The 22,822-nt window shown below is 39.4% G+C and overlaps 1 protein-coding gene across 1 annotated transcript; it reads right to left on the bottom strand.

The window, feature by feature from the left end:
• Positions 1 to 3,122: 3,122 nt before the first annotated feature.
• On the bottom strand, positions 3,123 to 20,899 carry LOC145439334 (mite allergen Eur m 3-like). Its single transcript, XM_080316840.1, has 5 exons — positions 20,778 to 20,899; positions 17,513 to 17,672; positions 16,099 to 16,261; positions 4,146 to 4,403; positions 3,123 to 3,431 (listed from the first exon to the last, which is right to left on the bottom strand). The coding sequence occupies exons 1-5, from the start codon at positions 20,830 to 20,832 to the stop codon at positions 3,243 to 3,245; spliced, it is 825 nt and encodes a 274-aa protein (XP_080172966.1). The 5' UTR covers positions 20,833 to 20,899; the 3' UTR covers positions 3,123 to 3,242.
• Positions 20,900 to 22,822: the final 1,923 nt, after the last annotated feature.

The raw sequence follows: 22,822 nt of genomic DNA, 5'->3' as shown, positions 1-22,822 counted from the left end.
ACTTTCTGAAAATGCTTTGGGAGTGCCAATCAATAATTCGAGTTTCATTGATAAGGATTGTATAATTTCAGTAGTCGAAACAGTCACCTCTCACCAGAATCATTGGAATTGATACTCGCATTGTTTGCTCCAGAATAACATAATAGGTCTCAAAATACCACATTAACAATAGTGGCGAGGTAGCACAGTGGTATAATTCAAAGCCGCAACGCTAATGGGTTGTGCGTTCGAGTCCGACCGAGGTCAACTCCAGAATTCCGATCTACGTGTCGGAGTTTATCTAGGCTCCACCTCGCCACGTGACCAGCGTAAGCGGTGTCCTATAAAACACATAGAAATGGGCAGTGCTACAAATCGGTATATACGGAATATACGGAATATAAAATAGTGTCGGCCTGTTGTAAAATGATGACCAATGAACATCAAACAAACAATCAAGCCTAACGGTTAACAATCACGGTGCGAACAACAGCCTAGAGGATGTCAAAGATATTTATGTTGCTGCCCGAGCAGTCACGAAAACTTTGCTACTAAGCTAGCCAGATATTTTAATATGTTGCTACCTGCTTCCGGCAAACAAAAGCTACCAACCAAACCACGTGCAAGAAAGCAGATCTGGCACGCTACAGCTGCTCCACGAAAAGATACGAGGCTTGCATACCAAGACACGTAAAACAGTTAGACCTACGGAGGCCTGCAAGTGTATGTCCCAGACATCAATGGAACAGCCCAGAGGCTACTTCATCCAACTGCGATGCCAAATGTGCTAATTTCAGGCCATGATAGACTATGAACAACGCAGCATCAGGATTGTACTATGCTGTAATTTAGGAGATCAGATAAGACGAGCTTGCTTAATGCTTATTCATGTCACGAAAGTAGCGTTTAAGTATGACACATAACCGATTTCGGCTCAAAAGTAGGCTTTCGCCACATTGAAATTTTAAAGCCTCTGCTATATCACACATAGAATCGCCTATCTATCTAAGAGGCCCATGCACTCGAAAAGCGAAAGTAGCATTCACTGTAATACATATACGATAACATATACTAATACTTCGCATAACTAAACTGCTTCAAAAAGCATTCAAGGATATCAACAGTCTTACCACCTTTATATGAATAAATGCCTTTCCTACGCCAAATCCATTGCCGCATATCAGAGTAATCTAATCCTCGAAACAGACGTGATGCCGCGCGGACATATACAATACATACAGTGAACTGAACTGAGATTTGCGAATTCCTTTGTCTCGTAAGAAAAGAAAACACGCGCTGGCATATGAGATAAAGGGTGGAATGAGGGAATCTTGCAAATCAATGCCTGCCGATCGCTATTATGACACATGGCTGTGCATAGCGCTGTGCGAAGGTTTCTGGTTGACATGAACGGGATCAAACTACCAAAACTTTTAGTAACTTATAACAATATTAGTAGGAATTAATGGAAGAGACAGCTTATTGCGCTTCACGTCCGTCTGAGTATATCCCTCGCTGGAGATCGATGCGTAGGTGAAACGTAGATGTGCCTATCACCTGGAAATAAACTGTGGTTTATGTAGGCAAATTAACGGCAATCTGGTACACTAAATTTCTTACATATCCTTAATCTAGCCTAGCTCAACTAGTATGAACTCATGCGATTCGACTCGATTACGATATGTTGTATCGCAGCATTCGAAACATGTAGTAAAAAGCTACGCATGGTCTGGTCGAAATAGCATTTAGGTGAAGTCGCGATCAACCCACAAGCCCAGTAATAAAGTGAAGTGAAATAGGTATGGTTGGAAACACGCCAAATTATCTTTATTGTAATATCGAATGATATTATGTTATTTGTAGTCGCATATAGGTACGAGGAAAACACTATATCCGATCTCAATAATACGAGAATATACACCTTCTCAAAATCGAACTATATATGCGTCAATTCAACATAATTTGAGTGCTATTTTTGTGATAGTTTTTTTAATCGGGCACCAATTTTGAACGTAGTATATGTTGTGGATACCAAGGAATTGGTATTCATTCTTGCGCGTAATCATTACTAAATGTGACCCAAAGCCCAGCTCCCATAAGCAAGCAACTGCAATGCGACGTCGCAAGCTATTGCGCTTGCACGCGCGACACTAATTGCTGATTACAAGCGCTCTTTCCGAATCGTACTTACGTTGCAGTGATCTGTACGTAATCAAACTGTTGTCAGCTTTGTAGGAACCTGCGTACTCCCAAAATGCTGCGCAATGGAAGAGTGTAGCTTCTAGCTAATTAGTTACGCCAACAGCGAATTGCGCTATCCTCGACGTTGCATTGCTTAATTATAGAATGATTTGTCGAAAATGGATGCGACGTGTCACCCTTTATGCGTGAATACACCATCTTTTCGCTGAGAGGGTGGAAGTTATAAAACATCACATCAGATATTTAACGCTGTACAGTGCATAGATGGTCAACGTATTCAGCGTTGGTAATCAAGTGAAGCTAGAAATAACTAGGTAAATTTCTACTCAAGTAGCTTACAAGTAGAAGCAACGATTTCCGAGTCTGTAAAAAGTAAGTAATTGAGGCCTAATTATTTCTGAAAACTTTTGTCAGCAGGAGCAAAGGTTTTCTAAAATCAAAACCTCTTTAGTATAATGCAAGTAATCAAAATCCACTCGAGTAGGCTACTCCGAAAACACAGAAGTTCATATATAGTTGCTGCTCATCAGCCGCCCTGATATGGTATGTTAATGGCCATATATCATTTACTTCATTCTAAAACAGTGGCTCCCAACCTTTTTTCAACTCATAGCCACCTTATCAAGCTCGACACAAGTTTCTGCCCTCCCCCTTATTTACGGATCCGAATAACAGGACATATAAACGGGGAATTTATCCACATAACTATGAACGCTGGTGAATTGACTAAACACACCGTTATTTTTCCGAGTAGGTACTCGAAAAACTGGTATGCACGTCTACTTTCCGTTGAGTACCCCTTTTTTACACGTCAAATGCAAAGAAGCCATCTTCACTTTCATTTTCGGCCGTGTGAATTTAATATGTCTCATTCGACGTTCTAACATTTTCGCCTCCTGCGGCCTCCTATAGTATCCCATTTGTTTCTGATAATCGCCCACTTGGTGTGATATCGACATTGTTTAAGACCACTGGTGTAAAACATACTTGAGAAGTCAATTCTACAACATTCCCACTGGGAATTCAGTTTGCATCAAATCATAAATGAAATATTTATTTTTTCAAGCAATCGCTGCCGCGAGACCGCAGTCCAGACAGTTCCAATATATAAATTTGTAGACGTTCTCGTTTCGTAAGTCGATGAATACTCCCGGTGCTCCCTCGGCGGTGCACTGGCTCTCTCGTATTGCCATACCAATCAATTCGTTTGATTCCCCGTCACCGGCGTACAGCGGGCCGCCCATGTCCCCCTAAATAACACGTCATCATAGTTTACATCATGTCGCAGATTATAAATATTCACAAAATAATAAACGTATCATCCGAAGAGCGAAAATGGTCAAAATAATCATCGATAGTACTCCAGTAGAAATGGAGCTTATGAATATTTTTAATTAAGAACAAGTATAAGTAGCTATTTTTGAGAAGGTAAAAAAGTAAGCGCACTCTCATCGAAAAGAGTGTGTAACTGTGTATTCACCCCAAAATGGGGTGCACGACTAGGGCGGGGCAATATCCAGTAACTGAGTGATTCGATTCTGAATTCAGTATCAGGATTCGAGTCTAGTGTTCGATTTTAACCCAATGAGATGTCATAACAGCAGGAAAGAAGTGGAAAGTTGGTATATGTCGCTTTTATGCTATCGCAGAGAACATAATGCCCGTTGAACACCACATAAAGGTTGTTATTGTTTGTGTAGGCTATCTACATGGTGTTTGTCGACTACTACGGTCATTTACATTTACACAGTGACAATTTTCTTCATTTGTATTCCCTAGCTGCGGAATCGTAGCACAGCCCGCTTCTCGACTTTTATAAGACACGCTCGAAATCATTCATTTACTACTTCTACTCGGATTGTTTTCGGCATGCTTTCGAAATCGTTACTTTCAGTTGTGGGCCTACTTGCGAAGAAATTTAGAAATTTGGAATTAAAATAACTAATGTAACATCAAATACGTACCGGGCATATATCCGCCACCGCATATTCATTCACGGTACACGTCATGTCGGAACTGAGCAGGCCGTCGTAGTACATGGCGTTGCAATCTTCTCGCGGGAGAAATGTGGTTTTCATGTAACGCAGCTGTTCGCTTAATCCTGAACCCGCCTGAGTGTGACCCCATCCGACTATTGTAACCATGTCGTTCATGATAACTGTCATTCCTTGCATTATGTATGCCGGGATCACGCTTGTGCTGCCAGGGTGTTCGATTTCAAGCTGAAATGAAACACATGCCGAAGATCAGAGAGAGAGAGAGAGAGAGAGAGAGAGAGAGAGAGAGAGAGAGAGAGAGAGAGGGAGAGAGAGAGAGGGAGAGAGAGAGAGGGAGAGAGAGAGAGGGAGAGAGAGAGAGAGTCTATATTCTCATCCAACCAAAATACATAAAAAACAGACGTCAATGTTTGTGGTACAGAAAAAATGAATGCACAGTATTCGGTATCAGATGGGAATGATCGATACGACCGTGAAGGTCAACTTGTCTGATCACAGAAGCAACAACAGACACATTTGACTCTACAGAAGTCGTTACTGGTTAAAAACCGGGATCAAGTCAGTACATTCGAGTCGCGGGTTTTATCGATTCATTGGACACTCGATTTTGATGGGGACTCGAGTCCAGTCAAGTCACTCGATCTAACTGGATTTGATATGTTTATTGTATTATGAAAACCAAATCTGTCCTATCGGAGTCTAGGCTACTGTGTAACTTGATTTTGAGATAATATCGCATTAGGAATAAATGGTCCAGTATAAACTGAACTGCTAAGGTAAGCTTACCATATTTTGGAAATCTAAAAAGAGGACACTTTTTCAGAAATTTGAGACTTGCGAAAAGAAGAAGAATTTTCAAAAATCGGTGATTTTTTCCCACTTTGTGATCGCTTGACTAAAAAAAAGGTCAACTTTCCGCTCAAAGTTCAACATACCGTTTTTCTCTACACATTGCTAGGGGGTTGACTAAAAAAAGGTCAACTATTCGCTTAGAGCTCAATTCACCGTTTTTTCATCCGAAATACCCGCCGGAGCTTCACTTCTGTGCTAATTTACGGCATATAACTCGCATTATGCTCTAAATGTCACCTAAATTTTCAAAAAAGAGGACAAAATCTCAAAAAATAGGACAGAAGGGCGTCCTGCGAGGACACTTTCAAAAAAGTCAAAAATGAGGAAAAATCCTCTTAAAAGAGGACGTATGGTAACCCTAGCTAAGGCCTAAACTGATATTCCCTTCCAATTATACACGCCGAAATATAATTATGTTGATGTATTTTTAGTTGGAACAGTCTTCAGCGTGTCAAAATAACAAGTAGATTGAATTTCTGAAGACTGAGTAAGACTGAGCGGATTTTTTATCCAGCCCATACAGCGAAAATATGATATTTTAGTCAAAATAGCCCCATGGATTATCGACAAAAACAGAGCCGATTTCGAGAGAACTAAGGTCATATTCGAGATCAGTGCCCTTCAGAACCCCAAAACCACTCTTACTTTGTCTGCCTAAAAATATGTGTTGACCAGTGTTATATATACATCAATTTCTACTGCAAAGTAGACATTCGCCACGTATAAGTCTGCAAGCCTATTCTAGATCAAACATAACGCAAATGTTTGGGAATCGCCTGTTTATCTAAGACAGGGGTGGGCAAACTTTTCGGCTCCCGTACCGCGTTCAACATCTAAATCCATTCACGGGTCGCACTATATTAAATTGAGATTATTAGCCAAAAGGCAATATTCAGGACGTGTTATTTTTGGCATTTCAGGATCCAGATGCCAAAACTGCCAAAAATAAAAATTTGAAAATGCCAGAAATACCTAATTTTTGGCATATGCCAAAAATAACACGGCCTGCCTATAGTGTATTTCTTTGATGTTGTTAAGTTAACAGGACCGCATTACAAGCGAGAAGAGCGTGTGTGAAGGGCAGGTTTCTTACTATGGGTCCAGCCCACCCATTAGGGGAGAAAGCATGGTGTCCTAAATGGTGTGGCACAGTGAGATGGAACGGCTGACTGCATTTGGTTTACGTCAGTGGTTACCAACGTGGGCGATATCGCCCCCCAGGAGGCGATTTGTCGATCCAGGGAGGCGAAAATAGCGAAGGGGGCGATAGGGGGGCGAAAACGGACGAAGGGGGCGATAGGGGGCGATGGTGCGTTAAAATGGCTATATTGGCGTCCATGACAGTAATTGCCGCACTCCAACCCTTACTTGGGATGGGGGGCCACAATTTTTTTCGTGAATTAACATTAATTATAGAGTATTATTTTGGAAATTTAGACAACTTTTTCAAAAAAATTTTGCGCTGCACGCCATTTCGCGGTGTCATATTTCTTACTTATTGGATACCCTTCCCCCAAGAAATAATACGCATGAGTTATAGAAATGGGCATCTTGGCGTCAGCCATTATCACACTATGACGCACCAAGACATATGAAGTTTCAGGCCATGTAACATGCGACTCCGAGAAGTGTGCCAAAACAAGAAAACCTTGGCGGAAAAGGACTACCTTTATGCTGACCGACTTCGATATATATACGATATACATATATATTTAATTGTCCATAGGCGCCTAAATGGCTGGCGCCAAATGTTCCTTTCCTGGAAATCAGAACCTCACATAATAAATGCCATCTCGCTGAGAAAAATTAATTGCCAGTGCAGAAGTACCAATTTGAAATCGTGTGCGTCTTTTAGTTTAGTACGTATGGGCGATTTGAATATCTTATTTTGACATAGCAGACAGGCCACGAAATGCCATTACGTAACGAAGTCATTATACCCACGGGTCCGTCCGAATATAATCAATTATTATTTATGGGCCCTAAATTTTCCAAGACACCTCACTCAGCTTTACCGGTAAATCTGATTACATGAGCAGAGAGAGGATAAAAAATTGACAGCAATATACATGCAATTCCCGATCATATTGACCAATTCAATCATGAATGATAGAAATTTTCCGCGCTTGGCGCGAATTACCTAAAGAAGCCAACGATTTTTGCTGAGAAGTAGCGGTAAAGAGGTATCGGGGGGGGGGTTTGGTCTGAGGGGTGCAGAGGTTTGCTTTTTCGCCCTATGGGCGGGGGGGGGGGTACAAGACCAACGTATTGGGGGGGGGCAAACGAAGTGCTGATACGGTCCTCTTGGAATCAAGTCGGAGAAATCACCTTTTTTGTGAGTCAACTCAACTGTAAAAGTGTAATTTCCAGGTCGAGCCGAAAAGTTGACCTTTTTTCCTAGCCAACTCGCCGGTGATTTCAGTATGTATGCTCATTTTTCGGTTCCCCATATTTGGGGGGCGATGATCGCTGTGGAGTTTGAAAAGGGGGCGATGAGTCGAAAAAGGTTGGGAACCACTGGTTAACGTCATACTTTCCATTTGTCCAAAGGCAATTTTACGGCCATTTTTGACCGGCTTGCCGAGCGCTAAATTTGATAAAACGGGTATCAATGGAAAGTTGGCGCTGTACTGATTACTAAAATATAAATTGTATTCTGCTCATGGATCTGGAACCCCCAAATTCAATCACGATTTTTGCATTGTGATCGAGTTGAACATTGTGACACAACAAACAGTCCGGCTATTTCTGAGCTGCAGTCTCGTTTTACCAGACAGTCTTGTTGCGTTAATGTTCTTAAACAAGCTAACCTTCCCAGGACTCTTCCATGTGAGTTGGTAATATTAAAGCCATCTGACGTGACAAAAGTCCTCCTAAAATATATCGGTAGACTGATGGAGATGGGATGGTCGCGCTACAAAATAGAATGTGTTGAGAGACAACATAGGGAGCTCCTGGAAAAGTATCGGGATTCAAATTCTTTCCGCGATGAGATCGATGGCACTAGCGCAGTGATCTCTTTTCATGATGCTTGGAAAGCGGTTCTGCCCTCCGAAATTTTGAAACTCTGAAAACCTTTTATGGAGGACTGGCAACATTCTTTCCCTCAACGGCTACTGTTGAATACGATATTTCCCAGATTCGTTGGACGAAAAATTAATTCAGGAGAAACATAGCTGGCCTGAGTTTGGAAGCACTGTTACAGTGCAAACAATTTTAGTCTATTCAAAAGCTGTAACAATCAGGTGTTGATCGTGTTTGTTAGGCTTCTCATTCTTTTTGCTTATTGGCACCGATTCCGAATGGATACTGCACATTTTGTGGCTTCGTTTGATAGTATTAACCTATGTAATCGCTAGTTTTTTTCTTCTTCTTATTGTTTGTTGGTACTGATTATAAGTGGATGCTGCACATATTTTGGTCTCTATTGATCAACTGACCCAAATAAAGCGTTTTTATGGTTAATTTGAGACTGTAAATATCTATTTAGAGGTCGATGCCAAAACTGCCAAAAATAAAAATTCAAAGATGTCAAAAATAAGCTATTTTTTGCAGCTTTGGCATATGCCAAAAATAACACGGCCTGGCAATATTGGTGGTTAATTATATAGCAGTCGTTCCTAAACTTTATTAGCCACTCCCGTTTATGATGGTGAAAATTTTCTCGCCCGCTTTATCGTGATATCACTAAATACCCAAGGGAGAAATCAGAATGCCAACAAACCCAACGGATAGTTTGATGGCATTAAAGGTTATGGCTGCAGACTTGAGAATATTCAAATATGAAATATGGGCAATAGACAGAGCAATCACCATGAATTGGAGTCAAATCGGACCGAGCGTGAAAAATATTTCAGTTTATAAAGCATCTGCGAACCTCCATTTGTTGGTTATTTACGTTGACAAAAAATAATTGTAAAACTTTCATACTCGTCTTCTTACGTTTGTTCCTGGCATACCTACGTTACGTTCCACATTATTACGTTCATACTGTCGTGTGTCGCTGTTGGTGTACTAAGTGTCAGCTATCTTCCTCAATTGTATGTTGCTTAGGCTTACCCTACGTCCTCTTTTTTGACTTTTTGGAAAGTGTCCTCGGAGGACGCCCTTTTGTCCTCTTTTTTGAGATTTTGTCCTCTTTTTTGAAAATTTAGGCAGATTTAGAGCAAATTGCGAGTGATATGCTGCATAGTAGCACAGAAGTGAAGCTCCGGCGGGTATTTCGGAGTGAAAAATGGTGATGCTCTGAGCGAAAAGATGACCTTTTTTTTTTTTTTTTTCAGTCAACCGATCACGAAGTGGGAAAAATTAACCTGTTTTTGAGAATTTGACTCCGGATTTGCCAGTTGAAAATTTCTGAAAAAGTGTCCTCTTTTTTGATTTCCAAAATATGGTAAGCCTAATGTTGATGTTAGTGCCATACGCGCCTGCTATCTTCATGCAAGTTGCATCTTGCTGTTGCTACACTATTTGTCAGCTATCTTCATTCGAACCCGACTTGGGCATGTTATTATGTATCAAAGTCATGGAATAGTGTTTGATGTGAAGAGAAGGTCATGGTATTCAGTGTTGGTAATCAGGTAGAGTTATATTTAACTTTATAAAGTACAAGTAACAATTTCTTTAATCGAGAATGCAAGAATGCAAGTAATGAAAATCTGCTCGAGTACCCCGAAAACGCAGAAGTACATATAGTCACTGCTCATCCCATCGCATTAATATAGTATAGAAATACCAATATCTTATTTTATTCAGTTCACAACATACAGTCAATCCTAGGATATTTTCCATCGAGATTGCAGTATTGCATCAAATCAAACATGAAAATATTTTCAAGCAATCGGCGCCGTGAGACCGCAGCGCAAACAATTCCAATATATAAAGTTGTAAATGTCATCGTTTCGTAAATCGATGAATACTCCCGGAACCCCGTCGGCGGTGCACGTGCTCTCTCTCACTGCGATGCCAATCAGTTCGTTAGATTGCCCGGTCCCTGCGTACATCGGGCCGCCGATATCTCCCTGAATTAAACATTATTATATATTACAGATATTATTAAAATATTGATCTTTATATCCGAAGAGCAGGGCTATCAAATTAGTTATCGTTTGTACCTATAACGGAATATATTCGTAGCCCACCTTGAAAGTCGGAAGAAAAGATTGCAGACAAATCATCATGCTTTATATGAAGTTATCAACACTCCCAAGAAACAGTGGATCAGACTTCGTGCTTCACACGAAAACATTGTAAGAAATGCCACGCTGTAATACTCTCGAATTGATATGGATACATTTGTTCATGTTATGATATAATAATTACAGTCGAAAATATATCTGATTCAATAAAGCCTATATTTGTGGGGCTGTTAGAACAAATCCTCGTCGTGTCGTGATCTCTGTGTGTCTACAAGGCAGGCTGCCGCGTGTTATGTCATTTTCATATGCGTGAGTTAGTCAGGTCCGACGGAATAAGAAATAATACGCAGCGAAGTAAACGAGCAACCTTCTGGAGTCAAATTACACATCAATAACATCACTAAAAAAATAATCGCACTGCGGTAAAGTACCCGAATGGATTTAGAAGTATAGACGTAAATATCTGCTCAAGTACCAGAAGGGCAAGTCATTTATAAGTAAGTAAAAATAATGAGCAATGAAGACCTATATATGCAGACCTAGTGTAGTACTTCAAAAAAGTAGGAGTACTTGATTCAGTTTCGCCTACTTGCACCACCTACTCAAATGTTAGTATACACTACTCCCGCTTCCACCGCTGTTTTTGAGACAAAACTATCGATGTTGAGATTTTGCGAAGTAGAAAATGATTTTGGTGCGTGTCTCATCATCTTTACGAGTGATATTTTGCTGTGAACTTGGAAAAATGGAACTCGCATCTGCATAGAATGGGGGGTCCACGACACCGGTCACTGCGAATGTAGTGGCGTACCATAAACAGTTGAACATTACTGCACAAATATGAAGGCTCTCGACAGGATTCACTGGAGCAAATTAGTGACCGCTTAGCTTTCGTTTCTGCTGGGGAACATTACTGGTCAATCATCTAGCATGAGTACATGATACTCTCATCACAGATCTTGTGCAAAATGCCATTAGAAGTTGAGCACCAATATCAAACAACAACAACGGCAACTAAAAGATATTTACAAAAAGAAAACGTATTGACGTAATATTATTAGTTCTTCTCGTTCAGTCGTGAGAAGGCATCCTCACTTACCTAATTGGAAATCGCTATTTCTACTTCTACTTGACTACAAACGATGGCTACACATTGACCATGTCCAATTTTTACAGCAGTGAATCTCAAACTGGAGGGCGTGAAAGCAACTGAAAGGGGGCGCGAAGCTGCAGTCAATTGAGTTTTTTTTTCGCGCTTCGCGCGATTTATCCCCGAATCAAAGCTGTAGCACTGTTTAGAGTCCGAAGTCCACATTTGAGAATTGTCTCAACAGTCATAGCCTTCCGTGTCATCAAAATATCAGTTGGGGTTGCTAGCATTCTGGTTGCATTCAGGTTGTTTGTGGTAGTCATGATGTTTGTTGCATTTAGTGATATGACGATAACGGGGTGCGAAAGGCCGGCGTGTCTAAAAGATCGATTCTGACCCGATTTGTCCTGGCTCATATGACATTGCGGAGTCTCGCGCAATCACTCGAGTACAAGTTAAGTCAATACACAAAGTGACTCAAGTCGAGTATTATACATTTTTCTGAAAATACCTCGAGTCCAGCCGAGTCGACAAAAAATTGCGAATCGAGTCAATGGTGGATACTTACTTGAATACCTTCCACATCCCTAATTTGTACCTTTACGCTAAGCATTTTTGGCCTGCATGCTGGTCTTACTTGAGTAGAAAGCAGTGTTTGGATCAAGTCACTACCTTCGAGTCACGAGTCATCTCGAGTCATTGCACATTTTGACTCGAGTCAAGTCAAGTCAATCGATTTTCTAAGGTGACTCGAGTCAAGTCAAGTCACTCGTTTTTTGGAGGTGACTCGAGTCAAGTCGAGTCAAGTCAAGTCAAGTCACGAGTCAAGTCACGATTCGAGTCAAATTGAATTTTCGAAGTATAAGTGATGATCCAAAGTCCTTACATTTTGCTGTGTGAAGGATAGATTAATTGGCCATTTATCTTGAATCAAATGACGATTATAAAGGGAAATATTCCTGCAAAAAGGTGTTGTATCGCTCACGCACACGTAGAACTGATAATAAAATACGTAACTGTATAGCTACATGCTACAGTCTGATTTTATCAGCCAATATAAAGGATCGAATACGAAGCCTCGAGAAGCTGAACAAATTGATGTGGTACAATAGGCACTACCCACCTACACCTCTGTGAGAATATAAAGGCATAAGCTATATTCGTTCGATTTAAATCATACAAGAGTGTTGGTAAAGGTGAGCACTGCGCAATGTAAGCACTAAGCTGCCTAAGGAACAGAGATACGATGCGTTTAGATAAATCTACTGCTACTACGACAACGTAGGTGTGATGGTTTCGTAAGCTATCAATTTATTTGTGATGTAACAATAGATGATCAGTGAAACTTAGAATTATTGAAGACTGGTTTGTCTCACAAGTGACACCGGCGTATCGCTAACAACCAAAACATACATAATATAGGGTGATTTAATCGACACCGTTTACTTAATGACTTGAAATTGACTCATGAATTTTGCTCCGAGTCACGAGTCAATCCGCATTTCTGAGGCGTCGAGTCAAGTCAAGTCAAGTCATTTTTGCAAAGTGACTCGAGTCAAGTCAAGTCATACGAAAAAGGTGACTCGAGTCTGACTCGAGTCAAGTCATGACTCGAGTCATCCCAACACTGGTAGAAAGTTGGAAATTGTAAGTTAAATCTAACAATGTAAAATCCATTACGTACAGGGCATATGTCTTCGTTTCCTGTACATGTCATGTCTTCGGTGAGCAAGCCGTCGTAATGCATGGAGTTGCAATGATCTCGAGGGAGAAACACTGTATTCATGTATTGTAGCTGATCCCTTAGATCTGCACCTGCGTGGGTCTGGCCCCATCCTGCGATTGTAACAGTGTCGTACAGGTTGACTGACCTGCCTTGTATGATGCTTGCCGGGATGACAGCTGTGCTGCCGGAATGTTGCTGTTCGGGCTGAAATGGAATGTAATGTACGCGTAGGTCGGGCTTCATTTAAAGCTAAAATCGATTTAAAATAAATATGGCCTTATTCAAAACAGTTTTTTGTTAGCCATTTCGTCATGAATATTCAATTGCCACGTCACAGCGGATTTAGATTTAAATCAGACTACCCTCGTTCGTGAACAGTTTTTGAGGTAAATCTACTGATTTTTGAAACCGTGGATTTGGAAGAGTACGAAGTAGTTTGGGGATGGTTTTGGATCACTTGTATGATAGTAATTGTCACAATCACAATGTCAGAACATCAATACACAAATTGCCTATTGTAGACTAAATCAACTGGATTTTACACGTAGGCCAATGTAATCTGTAATCGAATGAGAAATGCTTATGCTCAGATATCAATATTTAATACTAAACATCCAACACGAAAAGATGACCATTGGCTATTGACGAAATATGCCTGCTTTTTATGACCACTTAATTGCGTTTTTTTTCCGTATTTTACTGCTCACTAATGTGTTTATACGTTAAACTAAAGGTGGGAAAACTCACTCGCGGCACGCATTCAACATTTAAATGCATTTACGGGTGGCACTTCAAAACGTTAGGACTATAAACCAAAACACATTATTGGTATTTGATTATATAGTGAAGATATGAAAAAAATATTTTTATTTAAATTAAAATTTTTCTCAAATTCTACTGGCTACTTGATAAAATTGTTAGGTTACCTAATTGAAGCCTGCACACCAAATTTGGGTCAATTCCAACCAGTCGCCGCATTACTACAAATCGCTCAGATCAAATATATTTCGACGACAATAACTCTGCTTCCAGTTGTTGGAATTGAGCCTAATTTGGTGAGCATCGTTTCCATAGACAACCTAACAATTTCATGGGGCGAACAGAAAATTTTGGCTTCTTTGTATTTATTTTCATATAATAAATAAAAATCTTTCTTCTCCTGTAGCAATGCGGATACTGGTTGGAATCGAACCAAATTTGGTATCCAGGCTTCAATTAGGCAACCTGACAATTTTATCAAGTAACCAGTACAATTTAAAAATAAATTCATTTTAAATAGTCTTATTGTACATGCGTCGGAAACATTGTTTAGCTGGTCAACCTTGATAACCAATTTTCAAACCTATGTATGAAATTCGGTTGTTCCGATTCTGAGAACAGGATGGAGATTAAGATTTGTGATCAGTGATCCGCAGGGCGATTTTTTGGCATGTTATTAAAATTAGGTCGTGTAGCCTTAGGTCAAAAAATCTCAAAATTGTTCACAAAATTAAAAGTTTTTTGCAGCCTGCATTTAGTTTGTATCGTAGATCTTGCACTGTCGGCGAGCTTATCATCAGACATTTTACAGCTTGTAGCCTACTTTATAGGCCTACCGTTGTGGATGGCCAATTGTCTGCTCATGGTGAATCATAAACGATCGAATGAAACAAATTGGTTGACATGGTGTTATGCTCAAGGTACCGCAATATCCTAACTGAAGCAAGACTGCTTGCGCATTTCATGGTTCTTATATCGAAAAGCGCAATATGAAAAACTGTTACGTACGCGTAAGCTCCACTCTCACACGCCGCACACACGCAAATAATAACATATACTCAGTAGAATTTGACGAAGTAAGCATGTAGTGGGCAACATCAGCGGATTAGGGCCGCGAGGGTTATGTACTAACACCGAGTAAACCAATACTGAGAATGGACATAACCGAAAATGCGTGCGAGAGTGGAGCTTACGCGTAAGTCCGTACAAGCGAGAAGACTTGCAATATATCGGCATTTACGATGTACTCTACCCTAATGACTGGGCTTATAGAACGCCTCGAAATCTTAATTAAGGATTGCGCCATGTGTTGATTGATCAGAGATAAGCAGACATGGCGGCACCTGTATGACAATGGTGTTCCCAAATCCACATTGTCTTCGTCATTATCGGCGAGAAATGGCTTTGAAATGACATTGCTGTCGTTACAATACATTCATTAGATGCGATTTATTCCTTGTATATGTGGATAAATGGGCGAATGTATCGATTCAGCTATCCGGCCCGCCAAGTACTTAATTTTCCGACATCCGGCCCGCCCACTGGAGAAGTTGCCCGTCCCTGGTTTATATGGTTTTGCTGATCCTAGTTTTGGTTCCACTCCAGGACACGCAATGCTGACAGCGTCATAAACATGTTAGCTTCAAATACTCCCCCACTTAAATTTATAGATGTTATAAATAGGCTACTTCTGCACACAGAGATAAAATATCAACTTAACACGCGCGAATCGGTTTTCGAACTACAGCACTAAAAGTTATTATCTTGCTGTAGTGACCAATGTGAAATTACATTCGTGATCTGAAAGTCATTCCCGCTTTACCTATCTGTGATGTTTAGCAGTTGAAACCTTTCAAATACGTTGGGATTTTAGGCTGGGCAATCGCATCAACAACGAACTAAAAATAAATTATGATTTTTTTTTATCTAGTCCATGTAGTAATAATATTTTAGTAGGCATTTTATAACTTTATTCGTTGCCCAAAGGGGCGGTAGCTAAAAGAGGTTTGGGAAACACTGATTTAGGCCATCTCGGACAAAGGATTCTAAAATATTTCGTGACATTTGATGTCGTCATCAACATATCGATTACTGGCTGAAAGTGCGTAGTCCCATGACCTAATCTACTTCTTGAAATTCTTTACTAAAGTACTTTTGATGCCTCAATTTTTTACTTCAATTTGAAGTTATTATGGCATGTTTTAAAGCTCGCCACTTCTTCTTATTATAATAGAGTGGATTTTTATTGTAATACTTCTACTCCTATACTTGAGTACAAACGCTTGCTATGTACTTTGATCACATCTGCTGCTCACGCCATCTAGGAGTCAATCCTGCGGTACCAAAATGTCTCACTTCAAGGAATAGTATCGCAATGTTGTTTTGACGAGTACAATTATCGTAATGAAGATGCTGTATCGGTGGGCCGTGCATTCCGAAAACAAATCCGTTTGGCTCATCGGTTGGAGATCGTGCGGTGGTTCCAGCGACAACCTTCCACGTTTCCCGGCTGTACACTCTGAAATAAAAAAATCTTCAGCTACCACAACACTACCAGCCTGCAAACAATGAGTTCTGTGTTTGTTTGCCCAACCGCGCGGTCTAGAAGTATACATGATAGTGTCTCGAATTGATTCGCTTCGTTATGCATGTCATTTCGAGTCACTGTATAATTAACCTGATATATTTATCAGCTGCGCGACTAAATGTGGATGATTCGCTTCTTAAGACGCATCGAAGAACATTACTGATGCTTTCAATATAATAATAAGTAATGTGTGAAGTTCACATATTTTGACGTTTCCAATGTTAATATATTGATATAACTAGAGTTGCATTTAGAACAAAAATCAATTTCAAACAAACATGTTTAAAACAAAGTCCTAATTTAAAACATGTTCTTTTGTTTTTTATGTTCTTTTTTCAAATCCGTGACGTCACGAGTATTCAATTATGACGTCATAGTGAAATGACATTGACAATTGAAAATATAGGGTAGAAATAGCTCCTCTGACGAAATATATGTGCTATTGCTGTTGAACATACTATTTTGAGGGTTCCGACCAACCCATATCGATATACGTCGGCTATATCGAGTGGTAATTGTCCGACTGTCCGTAGGCTTCGTGCGACTATAGGCGAATCCCATAACATGACCATGGCCAGTGACCACTCGCGATGTCGGTGCGTATGCCTATTACGATTAAATAGATTAGTTCGAAGTTCACCGGAAATGGACTTAGACACTTTAATAAGGGTATTTGGCGTCCAGCTAGTTCATTACGACAATTCCCTGGAATGCGGCCGTAGGCATCATGAGTAGTCGAAATGCGTCCGTGAATCGAAAAAAGGTTGGCCACCAATTCCATAGGCCTTTTGAACTGAACAAATTCAGTAATTATATTTTTTTACAAAGATATCGATTGTATACACAGAGTAGTCGATCACGAATAATTGTCGATTTCGCAGTTTCACCATGATGCCGTATACGCGTTTCATGACAAATAGACTGATATCGGGAATGTCATGCAGTACGCTACAAAGTTAATCGATAAGTTCGTATTGGTTGGTGAAATGAGATAGCTCGTGACCCAAAATACCTTCGTTGCTATAAGCAACATGAAATGATTTATTAACTATCACAAACAGGACGAAAATGTTGTAAAAACCGGAATGTATTACACTTACTCATAACGACTAGGCCGTGTATGCTGTAAAGTCAACACGTTAATCATAGAGGTAAGCTTTGAGAACACAGCACACAAGCTACCTGTTGTTGATACAGCTTGCTGCAGTCAGAGCGGCCATGTCGGCTATCACAACAGCGGCGCATGCGAAGTCCCCATCAATCTGTAGATGCGCCATCGATGGAAATTGCCCCGTTAATGCATTCGATCCGCTCGCTATTTTGCTGTCATCGCCACGCGTTCCTTAATCAAAACACAGTCTATAGTTTAAGTTACGCTGGCTTTACTGAACCAGACTCTGACAACTGGAAACTTTAGGCGTTTCCAAATTAGATTATAATTAGATTTATAGCTAAACGGTTTTCGCTAAACTAGATTATAATTGGAATTATTGAATTCTTGAAAACCTTTACGTTAAATCAAATTTAGATCATATCAAATCATAATTCCTTCTTATACGCATGAGAATATCAAATGTCTGCAAAGCAGGCACAGCTCGATTCACATGGAAACAGGAAATTTAATTACACGGGTTAACACATATTTTTAGGCAGACTAAGAAAGAGTGGTTTTGGGGGTTCTGAAGGGCACTGATTCTGAATATGGCCTTATATTTTTTCAAATTGGCGCTATTTTTGGAGATAATGCATGGGGTCTTTTGACTAAAATCTCATTTTTCGCTGTATGGGCTACATGAAAAATCGAGCTAGTCGTAGTATAAAGTTCGGAAATTCAATCTACTTGTTATTTTAACACTCTGAATACTGTATTAAATCAAAATACATCAACATAATAACATTTCAGGGTGTTTTATTAATCATATAATTGGAGACTTTCACGGATATCATGTACACAAATAAACTTCAATCATGTATATAGGTATTTATCAAGATACTCAAATAATGTTGCATTAATTGAATCAGTTTTATGTCAACGCCGCATTTCAAATTCAATATATTCAGTTGGTATATATTATTAGCAACTTATCCTAAAGCAAAATTCGTTCTTGTGCTATTTTCGGTTTGAAAGAATGTAGTGCAGTTTTTTGAAAGATTCCACTAATAGTCTGCCATAATATCTTCGTCGCATCTGCACTGATATATTTCTTTTGTTATTTTGATGTATCGGTGGAACGTTTCCTCTTTCTATCCCCTCTAATTCACAATATTATCAGCAAATATATCAAGATCACCAAGCAGGACGTGAGATTTACATATCCCGTTACCAATTCTCGGACTAACTGCTTGTAGTTGGGTGCTTTGTGATTTTCAAAAAGTTTTATTTACCACATCATAGAGAGAATTCCATGCAGTTAGCACCATTCTCAATACTAAATTGTAATCCTTAGTTTGTATTTGAATCTGAGATCCATCAAAGATTCCAGTTTCAAACTTCTCGTTTGATATGGATACTAGGTATTCCCACTTTATATACACATTTACAAGTGAAAAGAGATGAGACGCATATGAGTATTTCGGTGAAGCATTCGAGGGACAAGCTTTATACTTCTCTATGATCTTGGTAGAATGTGCAATTGGTACAGAAGAAAATATGTCCATTGTGCAAAAGTACAAGTTTTAGGCTTGCCAAACTGCTTGTTTAACAAACAAAGTTCTCGCATCAGGTCATGGTAATATTGATAGAATGACTGAGAACAACGTGAGTGTTCATTATAGTCCATTATCTACTTATGAGCAGAGATGGCCACAGTCCGGGATTTTGATGAATTTTACTGTGGCCGGATCGGAGCCGGATTCTGAAACTGTCATATGAGCCGGATTTAAACAGGATTTGATATTCATAACAAATATTGAGTGATAAAGGTTCAAGATATCTTATATTCAATGAAAAAAGCTGCTTCGATATTATTTCCGTAGTTAAATGCATTCATTGCTATGGATCAAGCCCATGCTGGTTCCGACAATAATGACAACGTTGAAACCGCTGACACCTGTCACCTCGTGGAAATGCGCAAGCAACATAGGTAAAGTTTGTGCATCTCCAATGATGAGATTACTGCTGGATGAGATGAGGACGAAGGCAGGCTCCATCAAGCGAGTTGCAGAAGTGTTTGTTTTCGAATTCAGTTGTTCCTCAGATATTGATTCTTATCCTTCCTGTTCATCAGCCATTAGGGTACTTGATATCAGTTGTCAGGATGGCAGAAAAGCGAGGTGTCGGTGTTGTTGCAGAATGCAGAGGTAACTGGTGGTTCTGATTTCTTATGTCATTTGGAATGATTGTGTGTTGTGGTAATGATGAATATATGCTGGCATGGTCAATTGGTCATGTTTATGATTTCGGAAACACACTAGAACTGAAGTACCACTGGTACTCTCTGATTGATTGTGCACATCATCATGCTGATTATATAATATTATATATATATTTCCTATTCATTGCTGCTCTATCAAGTAATCATTTTGATTGATTCATTCATTTTGTTTGATACACGTCTGTTCTGTAAAAATTAAGTTCCATTCTTCAGTAGTACTATAGGCCTAGCTGTCTTGGCCAAGTCACAATGCACAATATCTGATTTTGTTGTTGGCATCATGGCATGCCTGGGTTACTATGTTTACCCTCTCCGTAAAGCAACTAATATTGCTTTCTCTGTTCTCACAGTCTTTTTAGCTCATTTCCCCTGCCTAGTTCCTACTACTCGCATTTATATTCAAGATATATACTGCACTTGACATTATTGATTTGAAATGTGATTTAAATAAACCCTTGTGAGGCATTACGTGATACTAATTTGTTGATTATAATGTTCATATCTGTTTTGCAGGCTATATTTAATGTGAAATAGCACTAAAGCAATAGCAGGATTTTTTCGGATCCTAATTTTGTTGCTCCACTGTCGGACTCCGAAATCCTATTTGACTGTCGGATCAGGACGGATACGGATTCCCAAAATCTGGAATCCGCCCATCTCTGCTTATGAGCAGAATAAAAGTAGGAAAATCGAAGATTTACTTGCTACTAAGTGAAATATCCATGGTTGAATACGATGATTTTAAGCTTTTTTCAAGGTATAATAACTTCTTTTCGAGAGCCAATCAGGCAAAACTAATGTGATATTCGTAATCAGTCAGCTTGAAAACCCCAGAAACGGCTCCTAAAGTTGTTCTGCAAAATTCTTTTTTTCATTTTGTTGACCAATGTTATAATATATTGAGAGCATACAAACATTTCATAAAATCGACTATAATTAGAATTACAGCAAAGAAATATTTCATAAATTAGTTATTAATTACATTACCGGCATATCGATCGAAATACTCTAATGAGGCAACTGGAATTCTCTAGATGTCCATGTCTGCCCTGACCGAGCAAAGTGCTGCTTACCAGCGACAAGAAGAAAAACCACTGCTACCCATCTTGTTGCTTGAACAAACTTCATTATTTTTCTAAATCTATGAATTTGCTTTTCTGCTTTAGATCAAGGGCGAAGAGGCAAACGTACGGCCAAACACTGATACTCTGACTAATGCGTGAACAAATATTCATAAGAGATGGCGTCAGGCCGTGGGATAACGCAATGTGTTAACTTGAAATTTTACTGCAGGAATAATCCGGATGAATCGCATCGCGTATTGTGTTTCCGGGACATTATCTCAAGATCACTTTAATATCGGTGAACATTTCGTCATCCTTGACAGATAACTAATTCGCTAAATTGAATTTAGGAGTTGATCGTTTTTTGAGGGGGGATTTGATTAACGCATACGATCGGACGACTGTGTTGATTTAGTGAAATAGTTGAAATCAAAACGAGCAAAAAATGTTGCCTTTTTGGTGAGAAACTTGATAGCTTGAGCTACATACTTGCCAATTAGTTGCACATCTGAACAAAATATTGCTATTTATCGTCATCTTCTTTTTGTATTGCAATTTTCGGTTAGTTCGTGCGAATGAAATTTATTTTACAAAAAAGTGCGAATGGTGCTCAAAAAGGTTAAAAACCACTGGTATGACGTTACGTGACATCATATTGATAAGTTATCAACTATTATGTAACTTTAGATGTTTTGCAGACCCCTTGAGAATGCTTCGCGGAGTCACGGGGGTGCATGGACCTCCGGTTGAGAACCACAGTCTAATCTATTTGATCAGTTATGAAGTATTCGGTACTACACACGAGTATCCAAGATGACTACTTTGACATGCTCCGCGCTTAATAATGATTTGTTCAACTATTCGCTTCAAATGATTTCACCAGTTTACCGGAAAATCCTTCAATTATCTGAATGGTGACGCTACGAGGTTACGCACCCACCTTGAGATGACTGACAAACATCTTACAGATAACCTCATTGAATATATTCTCCAATTCTAGCTCCTCTCCTAACAGAATAAACAAAGACACTAACAATAGCCGCATCGTTATCTTAGTTGTGAGAATTGATGATCTGGTGCATTTGATGACGAACGGTGTTGTTTCATAATGCTGAAGACGTAGGCCTACATCTGTTTTCAAATATCATTGCCTGCGTGCAATATTAACGATACTTCACTGTTAATATAGCAACCATTTTAAAACTAGTCGTTTTTCTCCCTCGCTGAAATTGTGCGCTAAAGCTGTAGGCAGCGTCGAATTCGTATTAACCAAATAATGAGTGTGTTTGGGAAATTTGTTATGCAGATGTATCTTCCTTACTAAAGCAGAATACGAAATTACACCGGTAATTGATGTGATATTTGAAAATATATTCAGTCACCGTGATACACAGTATATTTCGCTCATTTCCTATGACAATTTCATCCATAAAAGTCATGCAAAGCTACCGGAATTCCTACTTTGAAAAATGCACAGCGTGAAAAGTAAGTGAGTAGAAAGCCTTGTGATGCGAGGGTGGAAGTGTGGTCTAAAAGCATAACCTATTGCGCAAGTACTGCATATAGCCAATATGCTATCACGCAAACATACTAACACCTCACCTATGACTTCAACGGGATGTAGAGTCAGAGCGATATCTACAATTCTAAGTCCTGTCCCTAACGAACAAACAAATATACTAAAGAAAAATGTATCGTTATCTGAGTGGTGAGAATTGAGAGCCTGCCTATTTGTTTGACAATATATGTCAGTGGTCGCGAACCTATACGTCGTCAGTCATATAGGGTTCTTCTGCTGATATGGCATGGCTCTCTGCTAATTTATTTTATTATGCAATAGTTTGCAACTTATTCATTATTATTTCTGCAAGTTATTGTTACATTTGCATAACAGTCATAATCAATATTTATGTGATTGCTTAGACAAGTCTATCAGAGGTCAATACCGTGACGTAGGCTATGCATCGGTGTTTTAGATTTGCTGACCCCATTTTGAAAATAACTGATAGTTCCTCTTTCATTAATCCAATATAATACATTTTTCTCATACCGTA

This window comes from Botryllus schlosseri, chromosome 1 (assembly GCF_051294905.1).
Source record: "Botryllus schlosseri isolate E-star chromosome 1, Bs_hap1, whole genome shotgun sequence".
NCBI lineage: Eukaryota > Metazoa > Chordata > Ascidiacea > Stolidobranchia > Styelidae > Botryllus > Botryllus schlosseri.
The sequence above is the reverse complement of the archived record's forward strand: the minus strand, read 5'-3'. Positions and strand labels throughout refer to the sequence as shown.

Excerpts from the sequence above, each read along its gene's own strand:
- LOC145439334 (XM_080316840.1), bottom strand. The coding sequence starts at position 20,832 with ATGAAGTTTGTTCAAGCAACAAGATGGGTAGCAGTGGTTTTTCTTCTT. Across the intron at positions 17,673-20,777 it reads GGTTTTTCTTCTTGTCGCTG|GAACGCGTGGCGATGACAGC; the intron begins GTAAGCAGCACT and ends GTTTTGATTAAG. Across the intron at positions 16,262-17,512 it reads GCAAGCTGTATCAACAACAG|AGTGTACAGCCGGGAAACGT; the intron begins GTAGCTTGTGTG and ends TTTTTATTTCAG.